Below are 17,166 nucleotides of genomic sequence, written 5' to 3' on the forward strand. Positions count from 1 at the left end.
ATATAATTTTGTTAGTTAGATCACTTCATTCACACCCGCCCACGCTCACTATATATATGCTAAAATGCACATGAATAAGAACACTTTACTTCTAGTTTTTTACATTAATTTCAAAACATATATATTGAAATATGATTGAGTAACCCAACTTGTAAACCTAATACTCTAATATACATGTTTCATAGTAACAAATTCAGAAGAAATTTTGAAAAGCAAAAACTCATATTGTCAATGTCACGCACTCAATGGATTAGATATATCAGTGGGGTTTGTGTTGGAAGTCTCCAAATTAATGCTCGATTTCTCATGTATCTTTGTCCATTTTAATGTTTCTTTACATATCATCATCATAAAAAGACTATAAATTTGGGTATTCCATTTGTGTTAACAAGTCAATTTGACAATCTAAAAATATTTTAAATATATAATTTATTAAATTAGTCAATCCACCAACCTAATTGATCGAAAATAACATACGAATCTTATTTATTTTACTTAAAATTATTTGCAACCTGCTTGGCATATTTGATTCAAAATCAACTCGTCAACTGAACTACTAATTTCTAATCAGAGTTGTTCGAGTTGTCAGGTTATAGGCCAGGGTTCAATTTTTCAAACCGATTTTACTTTGGTTAGGATTAGATTTTTCATATGCATATGAAAAGGAAATAATATACACCAATATATTATTAAGGTGAAGTTAACTAAATTAATCTAAGCTATTTATAATTCCCAATCTCTTGGCTCGAAATTACGGAATATTTATAGGCTTTCAAACCACCGAGATAACACGCGTAATCTTTGTCAACTTTGACTAATTCTTCTCTACCAAATTGCATTTTTATATTATTATCAAAAATAACAAATATCAATCAATATCAATTATTTAGTCTTATCTGTAGAATTTTGTTTTCATAATAGTTCATGTTACACTCAAATTGTAATACTTTATATATATTTTATTAAACATGTATATATAAACACATTAAAAAAAAGTTGTTGCACTAAACAGGTTGGCAAGAACGTGATGGCTTTAAATAATATTATGAAATATGAATATAATATTTTTGCATTGCTTTCTACTCAAAGAATTTTTATCTTTTGGTCTCCATACCTTCCAATTTTTTGTTTTTTCTCCTCCCCTGTCTAACAGATCCTCTGTTTTCCCTTTCCTTTTCTTCCCAAAATTCTTTACAATTCTATGTTGATCCTATAAGTTTTCATCATATTGAATACCATTCATCCTATATATATCGTAATCGGGTCGATTTTCGTCGAATTTGGCGATCTTGACATAGTTTTCAGGTTAGATATTGTCTCCTTTGTTTATACATATTATTTAAAAGATTGTGATACTATGGTTTAAAGCTCCCTCTTTTTTTTTTTTTTTTTTTTTGCATTTTAATGAAGTGAAATGATATGGGTATTTAAGTTTAGTACTTTCAAAGACTTGTTAAAGTTGAAATATATGAGATTATATAAGTTTCATGTGAATTATTTGGTTTCCAAATGTTTATTTATGCTTGTTATAGTTTTGATCATAAAAACTATATTACTTCCCAACTTATTCACCCTTGATGGATCCAAAAACTACGAAATGGCCCTTTTGAAACCGGAAAATGTAAGAAAGAAGTTCTTAGAGGTGCCACAAATTGTATGGGGGTTAAATAATCAGAAGATTGCTTTTGCAAGAGCTTGTTTAACTGCAAGGATGTTAAATAGATCCCTTTTAATGCCTAGTTTAAGTGCATCTTTATTTTACAAAGAAATCGATAAATTAGAGCCTATTTCGTTTGATAAGGTTTTCGACTATGAGAAGTTTAATTCTCTTTGTGATGGTTTTGTGCATTTGAGTCAATATTCTAATGTTAGGAATCAAAGTGATGTATTTGAGCTTCAAAAAGGGAGTGGTAGGAGATGGACTATTGAAAAAGATTTTGATCAATTGAAAGAGTTTAGTAAAGAAGATTACGATTTATATGAGACTATTCGTGTAGTTGGGAAGAATCCGTTTCTATGGCATGATCATTGGCCGGTTAGCGATTATGCTAAGGTGTTTGAATGTTTAGTATTAGTAGGCGAAATTTCTCAAGAAGCGAATAAGGTTGTGTCAAAGATTAGAGAGTTTGGAAATGAAGTAAATAGTGTTACATCCTATCAAACACCATATGTTGCAATTCATATGAGAATTGAGAAAGATTGGATGATACATTGTAAAAAGCGTGAACAAAGATCAAACTTATCCGACATTTGTAGTAGTAAAGAGGAAATCATAACTAGAGTGGCAAATATTGCAGCCCTAAGACCGCCAACAGTTCTTTACCTAGCCGTGGCTAATGAACTTCTTGAAGGAAATTCCGTTTTAAATGGTTGGAAAGAAGGTATGCATCCGGTTGATAAGAAAGGACTAGGTGTAGTCGATATATACAAGCAACATCCGTATCTAATCCAAGCAGCAATAGACTATGAAGTTTGCTTGAGGGCGGATGTGTTTGTGGGCAATAGTTATTCCACATTTTCTAGTCTTTTGGTCCTCGAGAGATCACAAAAGATGATCAAATCGGGCATTTCTAATGCGTGTGGGATCGAAGGAAGGTGGCCTTCGTATGCTTATAACTTAGAAGGGGAATCCAGTGGTCCGCGACCATGGATGACAAATTTTTCGGATTCAAGTTTACAAGCAATTAGTTATGGTTCGAATAGTGTCTCTTGTTGAGTGTTATTTTTTTTTTCTTATAATCAAAGTGGCCACATTCACACAATCACACATACTTCCACTCAAAAATATTAGTTCACTCGAATTCTTTTAGTCCTGTTCAAATATTCATTTTTGTTAATATGTTAGCTTGTAAAAGAACCCTATTCATTGAGTACTTTATGTTATTATCCAATTTGTAAATCAAATGCAAATTTCCATGTTCTTTTGTTTTGAAATTTTTACTTTAGAGTCGTATAACTTGTCTAATTCCTCTAGTTTTTTTTGTTAATATTGCCTACTTGTTCATTGTTTTGTATCATACTTAAATAAGTAATGGTGGTGATTTAAACCAATTAAAGTAATCTTAACGAGTCACTATTTCATAGACTTATAAAATATGTACTAGTAATTTTTTTTCAAATGATGACAATATTGGATTTGAGTTGGGTACAAAAGTTTACTTGATTGAGACGATTCATGGGCCAAGTTATAACTCTTTATTTTGACATGTACTTTTACCTGAATGCCTTTTGTTACTGACCCGTGAATCGTGTCACTTTTAAAGGCCTAAAAATTTGCACTAAAGATTCAGCACCGTGAACAATTTTGATGCTGTTTATAGATTGTATCGAACGAATATTCATGCAGAATCTTAGTATTGTTGCCGTGTATAATGTCATATATGTTTGTTTCTGCCGTTTATACAAGGCTATTTGTAGTATTATTGATGTTGAAAGTACTCATGGCGGTTCAGTATTACTGTTTTATTCATAACTTGTTTGGAAGAAAGAAAATGTTATATTATTTTTAGGTCTCGTGACTTTAGTCCCCGTGATTAGTTTTTTTTTCCCCGTGCCTTCGGCCTCCCGTAAAAGAAACTTCAAAATCTCTCACTAGAAGAATTCACGATAGTCGCGTGTATTAGACTTTTTTGAAAGGTGTATTTCGACTCAGACGTGGCTGGAGGCAATTTTAACCAACTATCATTGGACCTCGCGAGATGCTGAGCATAAGCTGCAGTCTCTCAGCCCTCTCCTTGTGGAAAATTCCTAGATGGGAAACCCAAAGATTGTGTTAGCCAAGGCTCGATCCCACAACTTTAGGAGAAAACTCACCGGGGCTCCACATAGTGGGAAGTGTAAACACCCCTGGCCACTGGGGTTTAAGCCAGTGGTTAACGTGTATTAGACTTAACTAATCAACTACGAACACACTTTAAAACGTACTAATCAATTTGAATAGATTTGTTCGTATACATGGTGTTTTAATTTTTTTTATTCTTGCACGCTCTAAACAATGATGCTTTTGACAATGACCACACAAGACTTTAAGACCAAATCCATCTAACTTATTAATAAACAGTGAGTGTAAATGGAGTGGGACGACCCACCTATGACGCCCCCGCAACCTTGTCGCTGGCTAGCTTTTCTTTCCTTTTTTTCCAAAGCATGTTGGTAAAAAAAAATACCCACCTTTTTAAAGAAATCCAGCTAATAGAGTGTTATTGATTTCTTGTCAATTGTCAATTGTTGTTATTGTTTATGAAATTAACAATATGTTGCTATTCTTAAAAAAAAAAAAAGTGTAATGTTGATGGCAATTTGAGAGTAGCCTCACTCTAAGATTTTTGAAAGACTTCTAACACAATGAGATGGTGTCCTATGGTACAAGTCCACTCCTTTAAAAAGAAGCTCTAACTCCTCTTCTCAAGTTATTTTAAATTCTTGTAGTTCTTGACAAACCCAAGAAGCGAATAAGGTGGGTAATATTGTCTGCTTATTTTCTCGTAAATACATCCCTTAATTAAGACGATTTAAGGCAATTAGGGCGACTAAGCCGCCTTTTCGGGGAGGTGAATTTGGGAAATAACGGGTGGCAAAAGATGATCATACAAATGATACATGTGCAACTCGTGAAGCAGCAACTTGGTAACTAAAATAAGTAAATACAGTAAATTGACACATGATTCTTGCTAGACACATAATAGAGGTCCAACATGCTAAACAAAACTAAAAATTATAATCCAAAAATAAAGCATTCTCAAAAACTAAAATGCTACTACAAGTTATTTGATTACATGCTTAAATTATTAGACCCATAGTGCCATATATATATAGCCTCAACCTACAACTTTCTCAAATACAGTAATACCCAAATGTCAACTCTATGATATCACATTGTTTCGAAAAAGATAACAATAGACCATTGATTCTCCGGCATACTCAACCGAATGGGTAACAAAAAGATAGACAAAGTCACAAAATTACCCATTATGACCCGTTCCCACACTCACTAATTAGTATAAGAAAACCATTAGCTAGTATAATCATATCTAATGACAAAACCTCATGTGCACTGCTCGTTATAAAGGCAAGATACTGCTAACATGTTTCAATCCTCACAAGCAAATGTGCATTTTTATTTACGAGAGCAAGTACCCATGCATTGCGGCGGTGAGATGGTGAGGGTGATATGCCATAGAGTATGATAGGTCATAGAAGGTGATATGCCATAAAGTGTCATAGCCAAATTTCTTAGCTGTACGGGCTCTGCCCTCGGATTTAAAAATTCATCGAAAGTATATTGAATGACATCTCTAATGAAAAAGCATGAAATTTTGAGAACACCCATATAATTTTTATAATTTATCGATTTATGGTTTTTGAGATAAAAGATTTTGAAAGAATTAGATGAATAATATGATTTATGGAGAGGAGAGAAAGTTGTAGGCATTGATGTATGATACATTATGTATTATCATGTGTACATTGTTGAAATTGAAAGTTGAAACCTATTTGCTTTATAATATAATATAGACGAGCATAGTACCCGCGCAATGCAGCGGCGATAACATTAGTTTCGATGTGGTGGCGTCGGCGTCAAGTGGTGTTGGTAATTGATACAAAGATGTTTTATTTTTAGGGATAGTGAAAATCTTTTAAAAGATTATGGAATGGTTGTGTAAGTTAATTAATTAAGGGTAAAATGGTAATTTTGCATGTCCCAAAATTATAAACTTTTCAACATAGGGGTATAATTTTTATATAGTAGTATAGATAGTTCAAACTGAATGCTTTTTCTTAGCTTAAAACTTCCAAATTTGTTGTTCAAATTATCTCAACTAATTAGATACTAATGACAAGTGTCACTATGGTAGCACGTATACGCTCACTGACGTCTAACTCAATCCAACGATATCTAATCATGCCATGAACAGGGTAGTGACTAGTGACACTGTTTCCCACCCATGAAATAACCAAGGCTTTATAATCGACTATAACTTGGAGGAAAAAAAAAAAAACTTGGAAGCTGGCTTGTACTGGATTCCTAGGACAAAAAAGGGTTATGTGATCATGGTACGGTAATTTAGGACAACAAAAACACTTTTAGAACTAGCTTTTTTGCACACAATTGATTCTATCATATAGCTATATTTACTGTGTAGGTAAACCTATTTCACATATAATAACAACACATATATTTACTTCAATCCTCGCCCTTGGGGTTCCCAGAAGTATATTTAGGACTATGTCGCTTGCTATCATTTTGGTCGTAGATAGTATAATTGTAATTGTAATCGTACTATTTCGGCATCTAGTACTTTGTTAAAGGCCTTTGTTGATGAGTTAAAGGATTCAATTGAGAGTTTTAACTTGATTTTGGTATCAACTTGGGTTTAAATTAGATTTATTTAACTTGTCAACCCAAAGCCATTGACACCCCTAAACATGTAGCATTAGTACACCCGTATCATTTTCTTCTATCAAGTATGTTTTGCTTCTAAGAAATGTATTTACTCGTATAAAACATGTTATGTATTATTTTATATTTATTAACGATTTCTTAAATGTTTAGTTTCGTGTTTTTGATTATATTTCTTTCAGTTTAAACGTAAATATTTTTGTTTATGTTATATAACACTAGCTAATTAACCCGGATTCAATCCGGACATATTAATAAAAGTGTTATAAAAACCTATTTTCGTTACTTAAGTTGCGACAGTCTAATGGTACTCATAACCTCAAAATAATAGTCTCTATAATTGGTTTACTAACCCGCATAATATACGGATAATTTATAAATATATTATGAGAAAATTATTTAGATGATGAAAATTAAAAGACTATGTATAAATTATTAGAGTTTTGGAAAGAAAATAAAAACATTTTGTTTAAAAAAATAACATCATAAAATAACAAAAATAAAAATGAAATAAATTTTAAGAAGGAAAATATTTGTGACATCATAAATAAATTAAATAAAAAAGAACTAAGCTTTAAGAAAATTTTTGAAAGTGACAAATAAGCAAGTTTATTAAATGATTATGTCACAACAATGTTCTTTTATTTAGTATAAAGATAAAGATTTGATATAAAAGTAACAATAAATAGGATTTAATTATACTTTTATTGATATAATTTTTATAAACAACTACATAATACAAAAGAAATATTTATAATATAGTTAAATAAGCCCCTTAAAAAATTAAAATAAAATTAGAATAGGACATTTAGAATGAAAAAAAAAAACTATATATTAAATTGTTTAATAGTATAAAATTCTAAATTCGCGTTTGGTTCATATAATTTGATAGAATTGGGTTGAATTTTATTCTTTAATTCGTTTGGTTGTTCAAAAAAGGAGAATCTCATTCTGTAAAAATGTAAATATTTTATTATTTGATGGAATCTCCATTATTTGGGAATGGATAAAGGAATTTCATTCCTTCCATCACTTAATCTATACCTCCTTATAATATAAACCGAATCTCTTAAAATTCAACAAATTTTTTTTTCTTTCCAAAATACCACTATACACAATCAAAAGTGGCCTCCTTATTCACCCATTCTTTCCTGCCACCACTAAACACACATAAATTTGGTACAAATTTACAATTTAACCACTATTTTTTTTATAGGTACCGTCGCAACATGCGCACACCCATTTAATTTTTAAAAAATTAAAAGCATTTCGTCAATTTCATTTTTTTCGAATTTTAATTCTGTTAAAAGATTTTATATCTTCGAAAACCATCATTTGAACCAAAAGCACCATAAATATTTTTCACACACCCATAAAGACCAAAAAGATTTTCTTACTACATCGCTATGTCGTTTTTCCTTTACACAAGTAAAGTATATTATCTTCAATCATATAAAAATAAAATCCCAATTTTCCAAATGACCAAAACGCCTTCTCATCCCAACACAGCTCTGCTGCACTTCCCAAGGACAAAACCGTCTTTTAAAAGACATACACTCACTTTAAAGTCATCCATCCAATCCGACGTCGTTGGTCCCCACAACTGAACAGAATAGAACAGACTCATGTTAGTTACAAGTATAAATTAGGTCTAATTTAATAATTAAATTAAAATTTAAAAAATTTAAAAACCCCCAAAAAAATTAGGGCTTTTTGATCTTGATTTTGATTTCTATCTGGAATTATAGGTACATATACCTATACGTACATAAATTCTGTATCTATAGTTCGATTTCGTAAACTGTAGGAGATCTGGTTAAGAAAAATTAAAGAAAAAGTTACTGAATTTGATAATTGATAATGGAGGATGTGGAAGATGATCTGCAAAAGGCGTTACGGATGAGTATGCAAGGGGAATCGCCGGAGCCGAAACGGAGTAAAGATACTCCTGCCGCGGCGGCGGATGACGTGTCGCCGCGGAGGTTGCAGAGGGAGTTGATGGCTGCCGCTGCCGAGAAACGAATGATGGCGGCTTCGGTATCGGCTGCTAGGGATGTGAATGTTGGTACTAGTAGTAGTAGTGGTAGTGGAAGTGGTAGTGTGGTGAAAAATGTTGCGGTTTCGGAGACGAAGAAGGCGGAAAAGCGAGTGGAGCCGGAAGAGAAAAAGAGGAGTTTGGGGGAAGAGTTGTCGGTGGAGGAAGCCGAGAAGTTGTTTTCGATGGTGTTTGGGAATGAGGTTAGCAAGGGCATTCTTGCACAATGGAGTAATCAGGGGATTAGGTATATATTTTACTGTTTTCTTATCTATATATTGGTTTCATAGGTATTGTACTGCAAATTGATTTGTATACTGTTTGATTGTTTACCTATCGGTAGGGATAGTTTATATTGTGTTTAGATTGCTTTAAATCACCCCTGACCTTATTGAGCATGACATCTATTAGTTGAGGATTAAATATGGAAATTTGCCTCTAAACACAGGTTGCTATGATTAATTGATGTTTTACAGCTATATGATGCTATGGGTAGCCTTGTTTATGAGCTGCATATGTTAGATCCCTAGTATTGCTCTCATGTCAACTATCTGTCAGAGTAATTTGATTAATGTCTAGTTGATATTGCCCAATTGGTGGAGGTATTTTTTTGTGGATGGATAATAGAGTGTGCAAGGTTTATGGCATCATTACCTGATAGAAATTTAACTGCCAGATAGGTTTGGAAATTAAGCTGCCTGGGAAGAGAAAAGTTTTAAAGTTGGAAAATTGGCACACTAACTAATTTGATTATTTCTAATATGAAGGAATAATGTGAACTTCTTCTTAAGTACAAGTTAGCATTGAGTAGGGACATGCTCACATAGGGTTATATCCGATCATAAAATACTTGTATAACTTTTGTGATCTCATTTGGTGGAAGTGGAGGGCCCTGAAGAATCTTCTTGTTGGATATTCATAAGTTCCGCATGAATGCATGGCGTTTGCTTGCCTTAGGAACAGGGTTGAGTTGGCCACTTTCTAGGCCATAGAGGGTTGGTTCTCTTAGACACTTAGGCAATGTTCTTGCTTGTGAGTGATGCTTTTCAAATGGGCCTCTGCCTCTCTTATAGGAAGCAAATAAAGTTTGAGAAGGATAACTTTTATATAACTTCCCGTCACCCACTTTCACACTCTCCCTCAACCCATCCCATCCCTTCCCTCGTACAAGAATGCCTTTCCCCTTTCCCTGCCTCATCCTTTACCTTTTTCTTTTTTTTTGAATTTTTTCAGTTTAAAAAATAAAAGTAAATAAAATTGAGAGAAACGAGATAGGGTATAGACAGTTAACGAGACCATGGTCACCACCTCCGTCCCGTCCCGCACTGTAGTACGGTACGGCATTAGGGGGGAGGGGGGTGTTCCCCGCCTGGTACCTCTTGGTCATCGATGCAGTCCGTGTGGCCTAAAGAAGGAACCTTTTATTAGATTATTGATGTTAACATAAGCCTATGTTCAGATGAAAGCTTTAAAAGCAGCCATTGTAATATGTTGCAGGAAGATGTTTCATTTATGTGGACAACTAAATTTTTGGTCACACGAGTTTCAGTTCTTCAATATGACTATTAAACTGATGATTCATAATCAGAATCTATAGGGTGATCAAAAGCTTGTTAATGTAGGTTAGTCATATTAACTAAGTAGTTAAGGACCAAAATTTCGGTGTTTCGGTCAAGGACTAGTATTTGAAATATCGGTTATTTCAGTGGTATTTCGGTGGTATCTCGGTAATCGTAATATTATGAAAAATGTTATATAATATTATATATATACCAAAAAGATTGCAATTATACACACAAAAAGCAAGTATATTAAGTTAATACTCAATCTAAATATCAAAGTCAAGCTTAAAAGTGTCAATATTTGATAGAGTAGTGTTAGTACTTCAAAATTTTAGTGTTTCTTATGTTGTTTTTTAGTTTGGACAAAAATAATTTAATTAAAAAACAAAAAAAACTGAAAAACTGGTATACCACCGAAATACCACCGAAATTTGGACCGAAATTTGACCGATTTCAGTGAGATTTCGGTAAATTTCACCGAAAATCTCGGTACCGAAATTGTAGACAAAAATCTATACCGGTATACCAGTGGAGGACCGAAAACCGAAATACCACCGGTATACCACTGGTATACCACCGAAATCGACTACATAGCATATTAAACAATCAATTTTATTTTATGTATGTATTCTAATCGAAATCTGCATGTCTATTTTATGCCAGTTTGCTTTTATGTATTTTCAAAAAGTCAATGTTCCAGGAAGACTTTGCTGAAACATTATTGATGCACTTAGAGATACATCTGGAAAAATTAAGGTTTTTTGTATGTGTGTCTGCCACAAGAGTTAATAAAGTATACATTTTTTAGACCTTCCATTGCTTTATTTTCTTTCTTGTAACTAATACAACTGGCTTTAAGCACCAGCTCTGAAATGGTTGAAAAGTTTTATAGGAGGCTCCTATCCTTTGATGATGCTATGAGATCATTCTAGGTATTATGAACCTTCTACGTTTATGTACATCCAGCTTACTACGGACCCAATAGTACCCTTAATAATGCTTTATGAAAATAACCTTCAAATTTGAGGATAAATGTAGCCATTCTTAAAGATGTCTGGGGCCTTAGGGGTTCTTTTGGTAAATGGTTCATTGTTGGTCCAATAGGTGCGTATTAGACATCTCTATGACATCTGCCTCACAATTCTGGACATGAAGATCTGGGGTGTGAGTGTGTGACACTATCAGCGACATTTTTGTATTATAAACTTTAAAGATTAATTGTGCATGTTAAATGTTCGGAGGCTTTTGAGCTACAAAGCTTATAGTCCTAATCGAAAATTCAAAATTTTGCTGAAGATTGGCACTTTTGCAAGGATCTGTTGTTGGGTGCTAAAAGATCATATTTAACTGATATTTGGAGGTTTTATAAGTTGTACGTCAAAAGGTTAATCGTATGGTTTGTTTTTTATGCAATAAAGATAGATATTTGACAGAAAAACTGGTTAAAAGCTGTTACTGGAGCTTTTTAATATGATGCTTGTTTAGCTAGTGGGATCTATTAAAGATGGTCAGGATAGTATGCATCTTTCACAAGGATGGTCATAAGATGCAATTTATTTTTATATGCTATTGTTTATTATCGTATTCTTGCATTACATTATTGTTGATGAGAGGATGATAGGATAGCTAAGTGAATTCTCTATGCTGCTAAACGGAGTATTGTCAGTATCTTATATACTGTTATGCATGTATCTCTAGCTACTGTTGTAATTGTGCTAAATTGTATTAGTTTAAGATAGACATTTTTTTATGAGGCTAGATATAGATTTTATGAGGCCCATGAAGTGAAAAGGATGATTAGTTATTTACTTATAAATATAAATCTGGTTTCTTGCTTGAAAGGCTATATGTTGCCAACTTGGTTGATGGGAATCCGGGTGGTCCACAACTGGCGTTCTGGCGAATCTGTATTATTATTTGTGGAAAGTGTCTGCTAGTTGTTGTCACATCATATATAACTTGGATTCTTTACTAGAGGATTGTCACGATTATAAGTTCATGGAAAGCAATAGTCTTACTGGTCGCATATTCTCGATATAAGTTGTGATATTTTGTGATAATTATTTCAAAAGGAATGCTATCTAAAACCTTGCCCCTTTCTTATTCCTTGTAGGTTTAGTCCTGATGAGGAAACATCAATGGGCTTGGTTCAGCATGAAGGTGGTCCATGTGGTGTATTAGCAGCTATACAAGTAAATTTATTGATCTCTCGGTACCTCTTTTTGTTAACCTTTGTTTGTAGAGTGCAATACAGGAACACATAATTTATACCACTTTAATTGGAGTAAAGTTGATCACTGTCTCTTATTCTTAGCTACTGTTTTAAGTCCATAAAGGTTCCTTGAACTTCTTAACAGTAAAATGCGGAAATCCTCTGTTCAATAAGTTCATTAGTAATTATAGCTATAGGTGTGCATCAGATATAATAATAAAATACAAAGGAACTGAAACCTGAACCTACCAATAATCGTGCGCGTTTAGTTTCTAACTTGACCTTGTACCGAATAGGCAAATATATGGTATATATGGGTTTGGTTTGAAGAATCAAGCTTCGTACCTGCAGTGATGTTGTTTTGAATTTGAAAGAGACTAGTTAGATTTAAACTAGACTGGGTTGAATCAAGAACTGTTTTTAGGAAGAAAAAAAACAAAGAACTGTTCTGACAGAAAATGGAACCGAGAAATGAAACAAAGGTGATTCTGATCTAGCGGCATCATGGTTATATGATTATATCGGTCCGGGCCAAGTTTGGCACACCCTAGGTTAAAATTGGTATAAAGGATTTTATAGATGGAACTATGGAAGTAATTTTCTAGCATTGGTAATTTGGTATACAGATTGTGACACCCCTTTTGTTTACTATGTGTATAATAATCATTTGTTCAGTATTCTACTAATATTGTTTGAAAGAAAGGTTACTATCAGATAAAGACTAAATTTGGTGCAACCAAAAAACTTTTCAATGTGATTTAACATATTGATGCTGACATGCTATATTAATACAAATAAAAATATTGGTAGATGCCATTGACCTCTCTTCACAGTTAAATTTGTTTCCTTATGCAGGCATTTGTTCTTAAATACCTCTTGTTTTTCCCACAAGAGCTAGTTAAAGCATTGCCAAATTCACCATTGAAATCAGTTTCAAGAAGATTGCAGGATACTCAAGATCCCGTGTCAAATATCTTTGGGTCCCTAACTGAAGAAACAAAATCGAGGTGATCATTTGTTCTTATATTCTTATTCATGAGGGTGTGCATAGAAAAACCTTTACGCCAATGATGATGCTCAAAAAGAAGGGACAGATAATGAGAATTATGGTTAATGCAATTGGGGTGGGATTATTGACTTACTGATGAGGTTATTGGTAGTTTTTGGCTTTTTAAAACTGACATGTTTTAACAAAAGTTTATACTTGCAGAGCCTTGGTGAGGAGTATGTGTGAGATATTATTTCTATGTGGAAACAATAACAGCGCGACAATTGCATCTCTTAGGATTCTTGATTGTGAGATTGAGGGTAAAGATGAAAGCTCAAAAGATGAGGTAAGGTGAAGCTAGAGTAAAACAATGGTACTTTTACTATGGTCTAGGATGTTGTCTTTTACAGGTCAGAAATTTGGCGGGTCGGGTGGGTATTAGTTCTTATGAGTCAGACGAGTCTGCTTAACCGGTAAATGTGCTGTCCTAAATTTTTGTAAATATATATAAATAATTGTGTTGATTATGATGACAAATATCATAATGTTTTAATAATAATATAGGTTTTTCATTACACGAGTAATTATTATGGAGGTTTTGTGCACTAAGGATATGCTTTGGGAGATTTTCACTTGTTTGATCTATCAGACTATTTCGTTTTGAGCTTATTTTATACTGTTATATGTTTTTTATAAAACATTACCTGAATTGACCCATTTATATGTCCATCAAAATCTGTGCCTCGAGGTATTATGTTCGGATTTGTACATATACAATCTTGTAGGTCTTTTTTAATGATACTCAAGTTCTGATCAATATATTTAATCGAACAGAATGTTGCAAGATCTCTCGAAGGCCTTTCAATAGAATCCAGCAGTGATCTTCAGAAAGTTTTGACAGTTTGCACATTCACATCTCCCACAAGTGCAATGCAGAGACTTGAAGAGATGATTCCAATATTTCGTAGTCGTATGGGGGCACTGCTATTTCTGCTGTCTGCTTTGCTCTCTCGAGGACTGGTATGTCAATAAAAGAATCATTTTTTTTAAGAAAAAAATATGCACTTGTGACCGATTTGTGTTTTCCAATTTATCAATACCAACGTGTATCTGCTATATTATATGGCTAGCCATATGGGATGGAACTATTTAAACTGTTTTGGCTCATTGGGAATGTCCTTTACCTGTTTTTCATGAGACTCACTAACTAGTTGCGGGTTGCAACTCTTGAACGAACATTAAAACATCTGCACTTGTCCATATCCTGTAGAGGTGGCAATTTCTATCCATTTTTCTGAAAGGTAAGTCAATTTGGCTAGGCTGTTAAGATCATACTAAGAGGTTGCCGTGGTGGTTTATACTTTTATATCTGAGATCTAAATCTGATTCATTATTCCTCTTTTTTAGTAGTATAATTCATTTGAAATAAAAATTAGCTATGACAAAATTAAAAACGGTTCATAAGGCAAATATTAAAGCCAATCTGCACAATCAGATTGCTGTGCTTTCTCTCAATTCTACCTTTAGATCCTGCGATCCCGTGTAAAAGTCAACTAGAATGTTAACCCCATTTGATATATCGGATAGGCATTCTATCTTACGATCTATCATCTATCTTACCAAAACTTGACAAGGACACAAGGTTTTGCCTGGTAGGATCGTAGGATTGTACGAGCAGGATCGGGGTTAGTCACCCTGAATCTGGTTGATTTTTTTTATATTGGCTCAGATATAGAATGTTAAATTAAAAAGAAACGGTACCTGCCCGATCCACATTTTCCGACCTCATTTTTAATACGTGGAACAAAGTGATTTGGCTAGTCTATTTTAAGTTTCTGGTTTTTCATTAGTTTTTAATTCTTATTCATCAGGATACTGTTCAAGATGATAGGGATGATCCAACCCAACCTTTAGTTACCGCTCCGTTTGGGCATGCTTCGCAGGTATTGGAACCTCTGTCCTTTCAGTCATCTAAATTCTTGCTCTTATTAACATAATTGTGAGTTTCCACCTAACTTTTAGCTTTTAATAATCAGGAAATTGTCAACCTTTTGCTTTCTGGTATGGCCGTTGCCAATGTTTTTGACGGAAAAATGGACTTAGGTGGTGGCATGTTTGTTAAAGGTATTCTAAGATCCGTAGAAGTTGGATTTCTTACTTTACTAGAATCCCTCAACTATTGTAAAGTCGGACAATCATTGAAATACCCAAAGTGGCCTATTTGGGTTGTGGGAAGCGAGTCTCATTACACCATCCTATTTGCTCTCGATCCTCACGTTCAAGATGAAAATGAATTTGAAGGGAGAGAAACGACAATCCGTAGAGCATTCGATGCACAAGATCAAAGTGGTGGTGGTGGTTTTATAAGTGTAGAAGGGTTCCATCAAGTTCTCAAAGATGCAAAAGTGAATCTTCCTACTGAAAAGGTCAACCATCTCTGTGGTTCGGGATTTATTGTATGGAGTGAGTTCTGGCAAGTGCTTTTGGATTTAGATACAAGTCTAGGAGGATTAAAGGACTCGACAGGTTTGATGGGCAAAAAGGTCTTCGACCTTTATCATTTTAATGGGATTGCTAAATCAGTGACAGGAAGCGAGATTCCCGTACAAAGACCACGACTTACAAAGTTGCGGGTCTCAGTTCCACCAAGGTGGACCCCAGAAGAATTTATGGCTAACGTGTCACTACCTGGCTCTAGTTCGGGAGCTGATAGTTCAGGGAGCAAAGATGCACTGGTTGAAGTGTCAAAACCTGAGCGCACTCAACATGCTCCTCTGGTGGACTGCATTAGAACGCGGTGGGCTCGAGCCGTTTGCAATTGGGAAGGGGACCCACCTAGCATAGTTTGATGAAATTTCAATTGTGTGGGTTTGGCTTCGAATTTCAAGAGAAATTAAACATATACATAGAGGGGAGATGATTTGCTTAGTTGCGACTGTACAATAATGTGGACTGTCAAGTTGCGAGACGGGATGGGCCATTAAAAGTTTCTTCATGTTAGTGGCAAATCTGAAGCTGAAAAAGCTGAGTTGACTTGTACTTATGCATTGATAGCTGTATGTTGCTTCAGGCGTGATAGACCTATGATTACCTTTTAAACTCATTTTTAAACTGCCGATTTCTCAAAATTCTGGGTTTTTTTGTGGCAACTTTTTTCGTGTTAGTAGCTCGAATTCTTATTGGTGAATTATCTTAGCCTGTCTAGTTATTGTTGTCCCGATTAAAGTTGGACTAACTGTAAAAGAATCTGCTTTTCAAAATTTTATGCATACCATTTTAAGATTCTACGATTTTATGTTTAAGCAGGTCTTCATTTTCTAAGCACAAAATTAGTCATCAAGAGTTAAACTCACCGGTTGATACTAGGGTGTTCAAAACCGGATGTCTAAATATACTGATATCCTTAAGTTCGTAATCAATTTTGACATCCATAGTCCTATTTAAAGATTTGGATGTTCATAGTGGATATCCAATCTGACGTGCAATGACATGGTCAAATTACACTATAAAGCTTTAGATACTTATCATAGAGATGCCCGTAAGAGCATCTCCAAATAATTTTAATGAGTTTAATGTGGATCTTAATTAGGGCTCAACATTTTGTTTTGTTACTTTTTATTTTTAATTTCATTTCTCCTATTTTTTAGATACCATCTCCAGTTTAATCGATTGAGAAACTACACTATACCAATGTGAAGATTTGACAAGAATGTGAAGATTTAACCGCACGATAATGCGAGTTAGTAGTTAATAGTTGTTACTTAACATTCAAGACATGAGTATGACATCCAATTGGGCAGAGCTCGAAAATCTCCCAATAATCCACTCCTGTATGTAAATGTAGGAAGTGAAATTCGAATACTGGTGGATTTCCCCAATGTCTAAGACCTTACTAATGGGTAGTTGTATGATTTTCGAGAAGGGCCTCCGAGAACTCCGAGATGCCAGGAAGAATTTATTGTAACGGAC

The 17,166-nt window shown here is 34.0% G+C and overlaps 2 protein-coding genes across 2 annotated transcripts; both read left to right on the plus strand.

Moving 5' to 3' along the window:
- The first annotated feature begins 1,406 nt into the window (after positions 1 to 1,406).
- LOC122579066 (O-fucosyltransferase 23) lies at positions 1,407 to 2,934 on the plus strand. Its single transcript, XM_043751155.1, has one exon. The coding sequence runs from the start codon at positions 1,415 to 1,417 to the stop codon at positions 2,714 to 2,716; it is 1,302 nt and encodes a 433-aa protein (XP_043607090.1). The 5' UTR covers positions 1,407 to 1,414; the 3' UTR covers positions 2,717 to 2,934.
- Positions 2,935 to 8,061: 5,127 nt separating this feature from the next.
- On the plus strand, positions 8,062 to 16,487 carry LOC122579203 (ubiquitin carboxyl-terminal hydrolase MINDY-3). The gene is made up of 7 exons (XM_043751318.1): positions 8,062 to 8,682; positions 12,111 to 12,189; positions 13,065 to 13,216; positions 13,420 to 13,543; positions 14,032 to 14,217; positions 15,069 to 15,140; positions 15,234 to 16,487. The coding sequence occupies exons 1-7, from the start codon at positions 8,261 to 8,263 to the stop codon at positions 16,044 to 16,046; spliced, it is 1,848 nt and encodes a 615-aa protein (XP_043607253.1). The 5' UTR covers positions 8,062 to 8,260; the 3' UTR covers positions 16,047 to 16,487.
- The last annotated feature ends 679 nt before the right edge of the window (positions 16,488 to 17,166 follow it).

This window comes from Erigeron canadensis, chromosome 8 (assembly GCF_010389155.1).
Source record: "Erigeron canadensis isolate Cc75 chromosome 8, C_canadensis_v1, whole genome shotgun sequence".
NCBI classification, from domain to species: Eukaryota; Viridiplantae; Streptophyta; class Magnoliopsida; order Asterales; family Asteraceae; genus Erigeron; species Erigeron canadensis.

Coding starts and splice junctions, on each gene's coding strand:
- LOC122579203 (XM_043751318.1), top strand. CDS start 8,261: ATGGAGGATGTGGAAGATGATCTGCAAAAGGCGTTACGGATGAGTATG. Junction 14,218..15,068: donor CTTTGCTCTCTCGAGGACTG/GTATGTCAATAA, acceptor CTTATTCATCAG/GATACTGTTCAAGATGATAG. Junction 15,141..15,233: donor CGTTTGGGCATGCTTCGCAG/GTATTGGAACCT, acceptor TTTAATAATCAG/GAAATTGTCAACCTTTTGCT.
- LOC122579066 (XM_043751155.1), top strand. CDS start 1,415: ATGATATGGGTATTTAAGTTTAGTACTTTCAAAGACTTGTTAAAGTTG.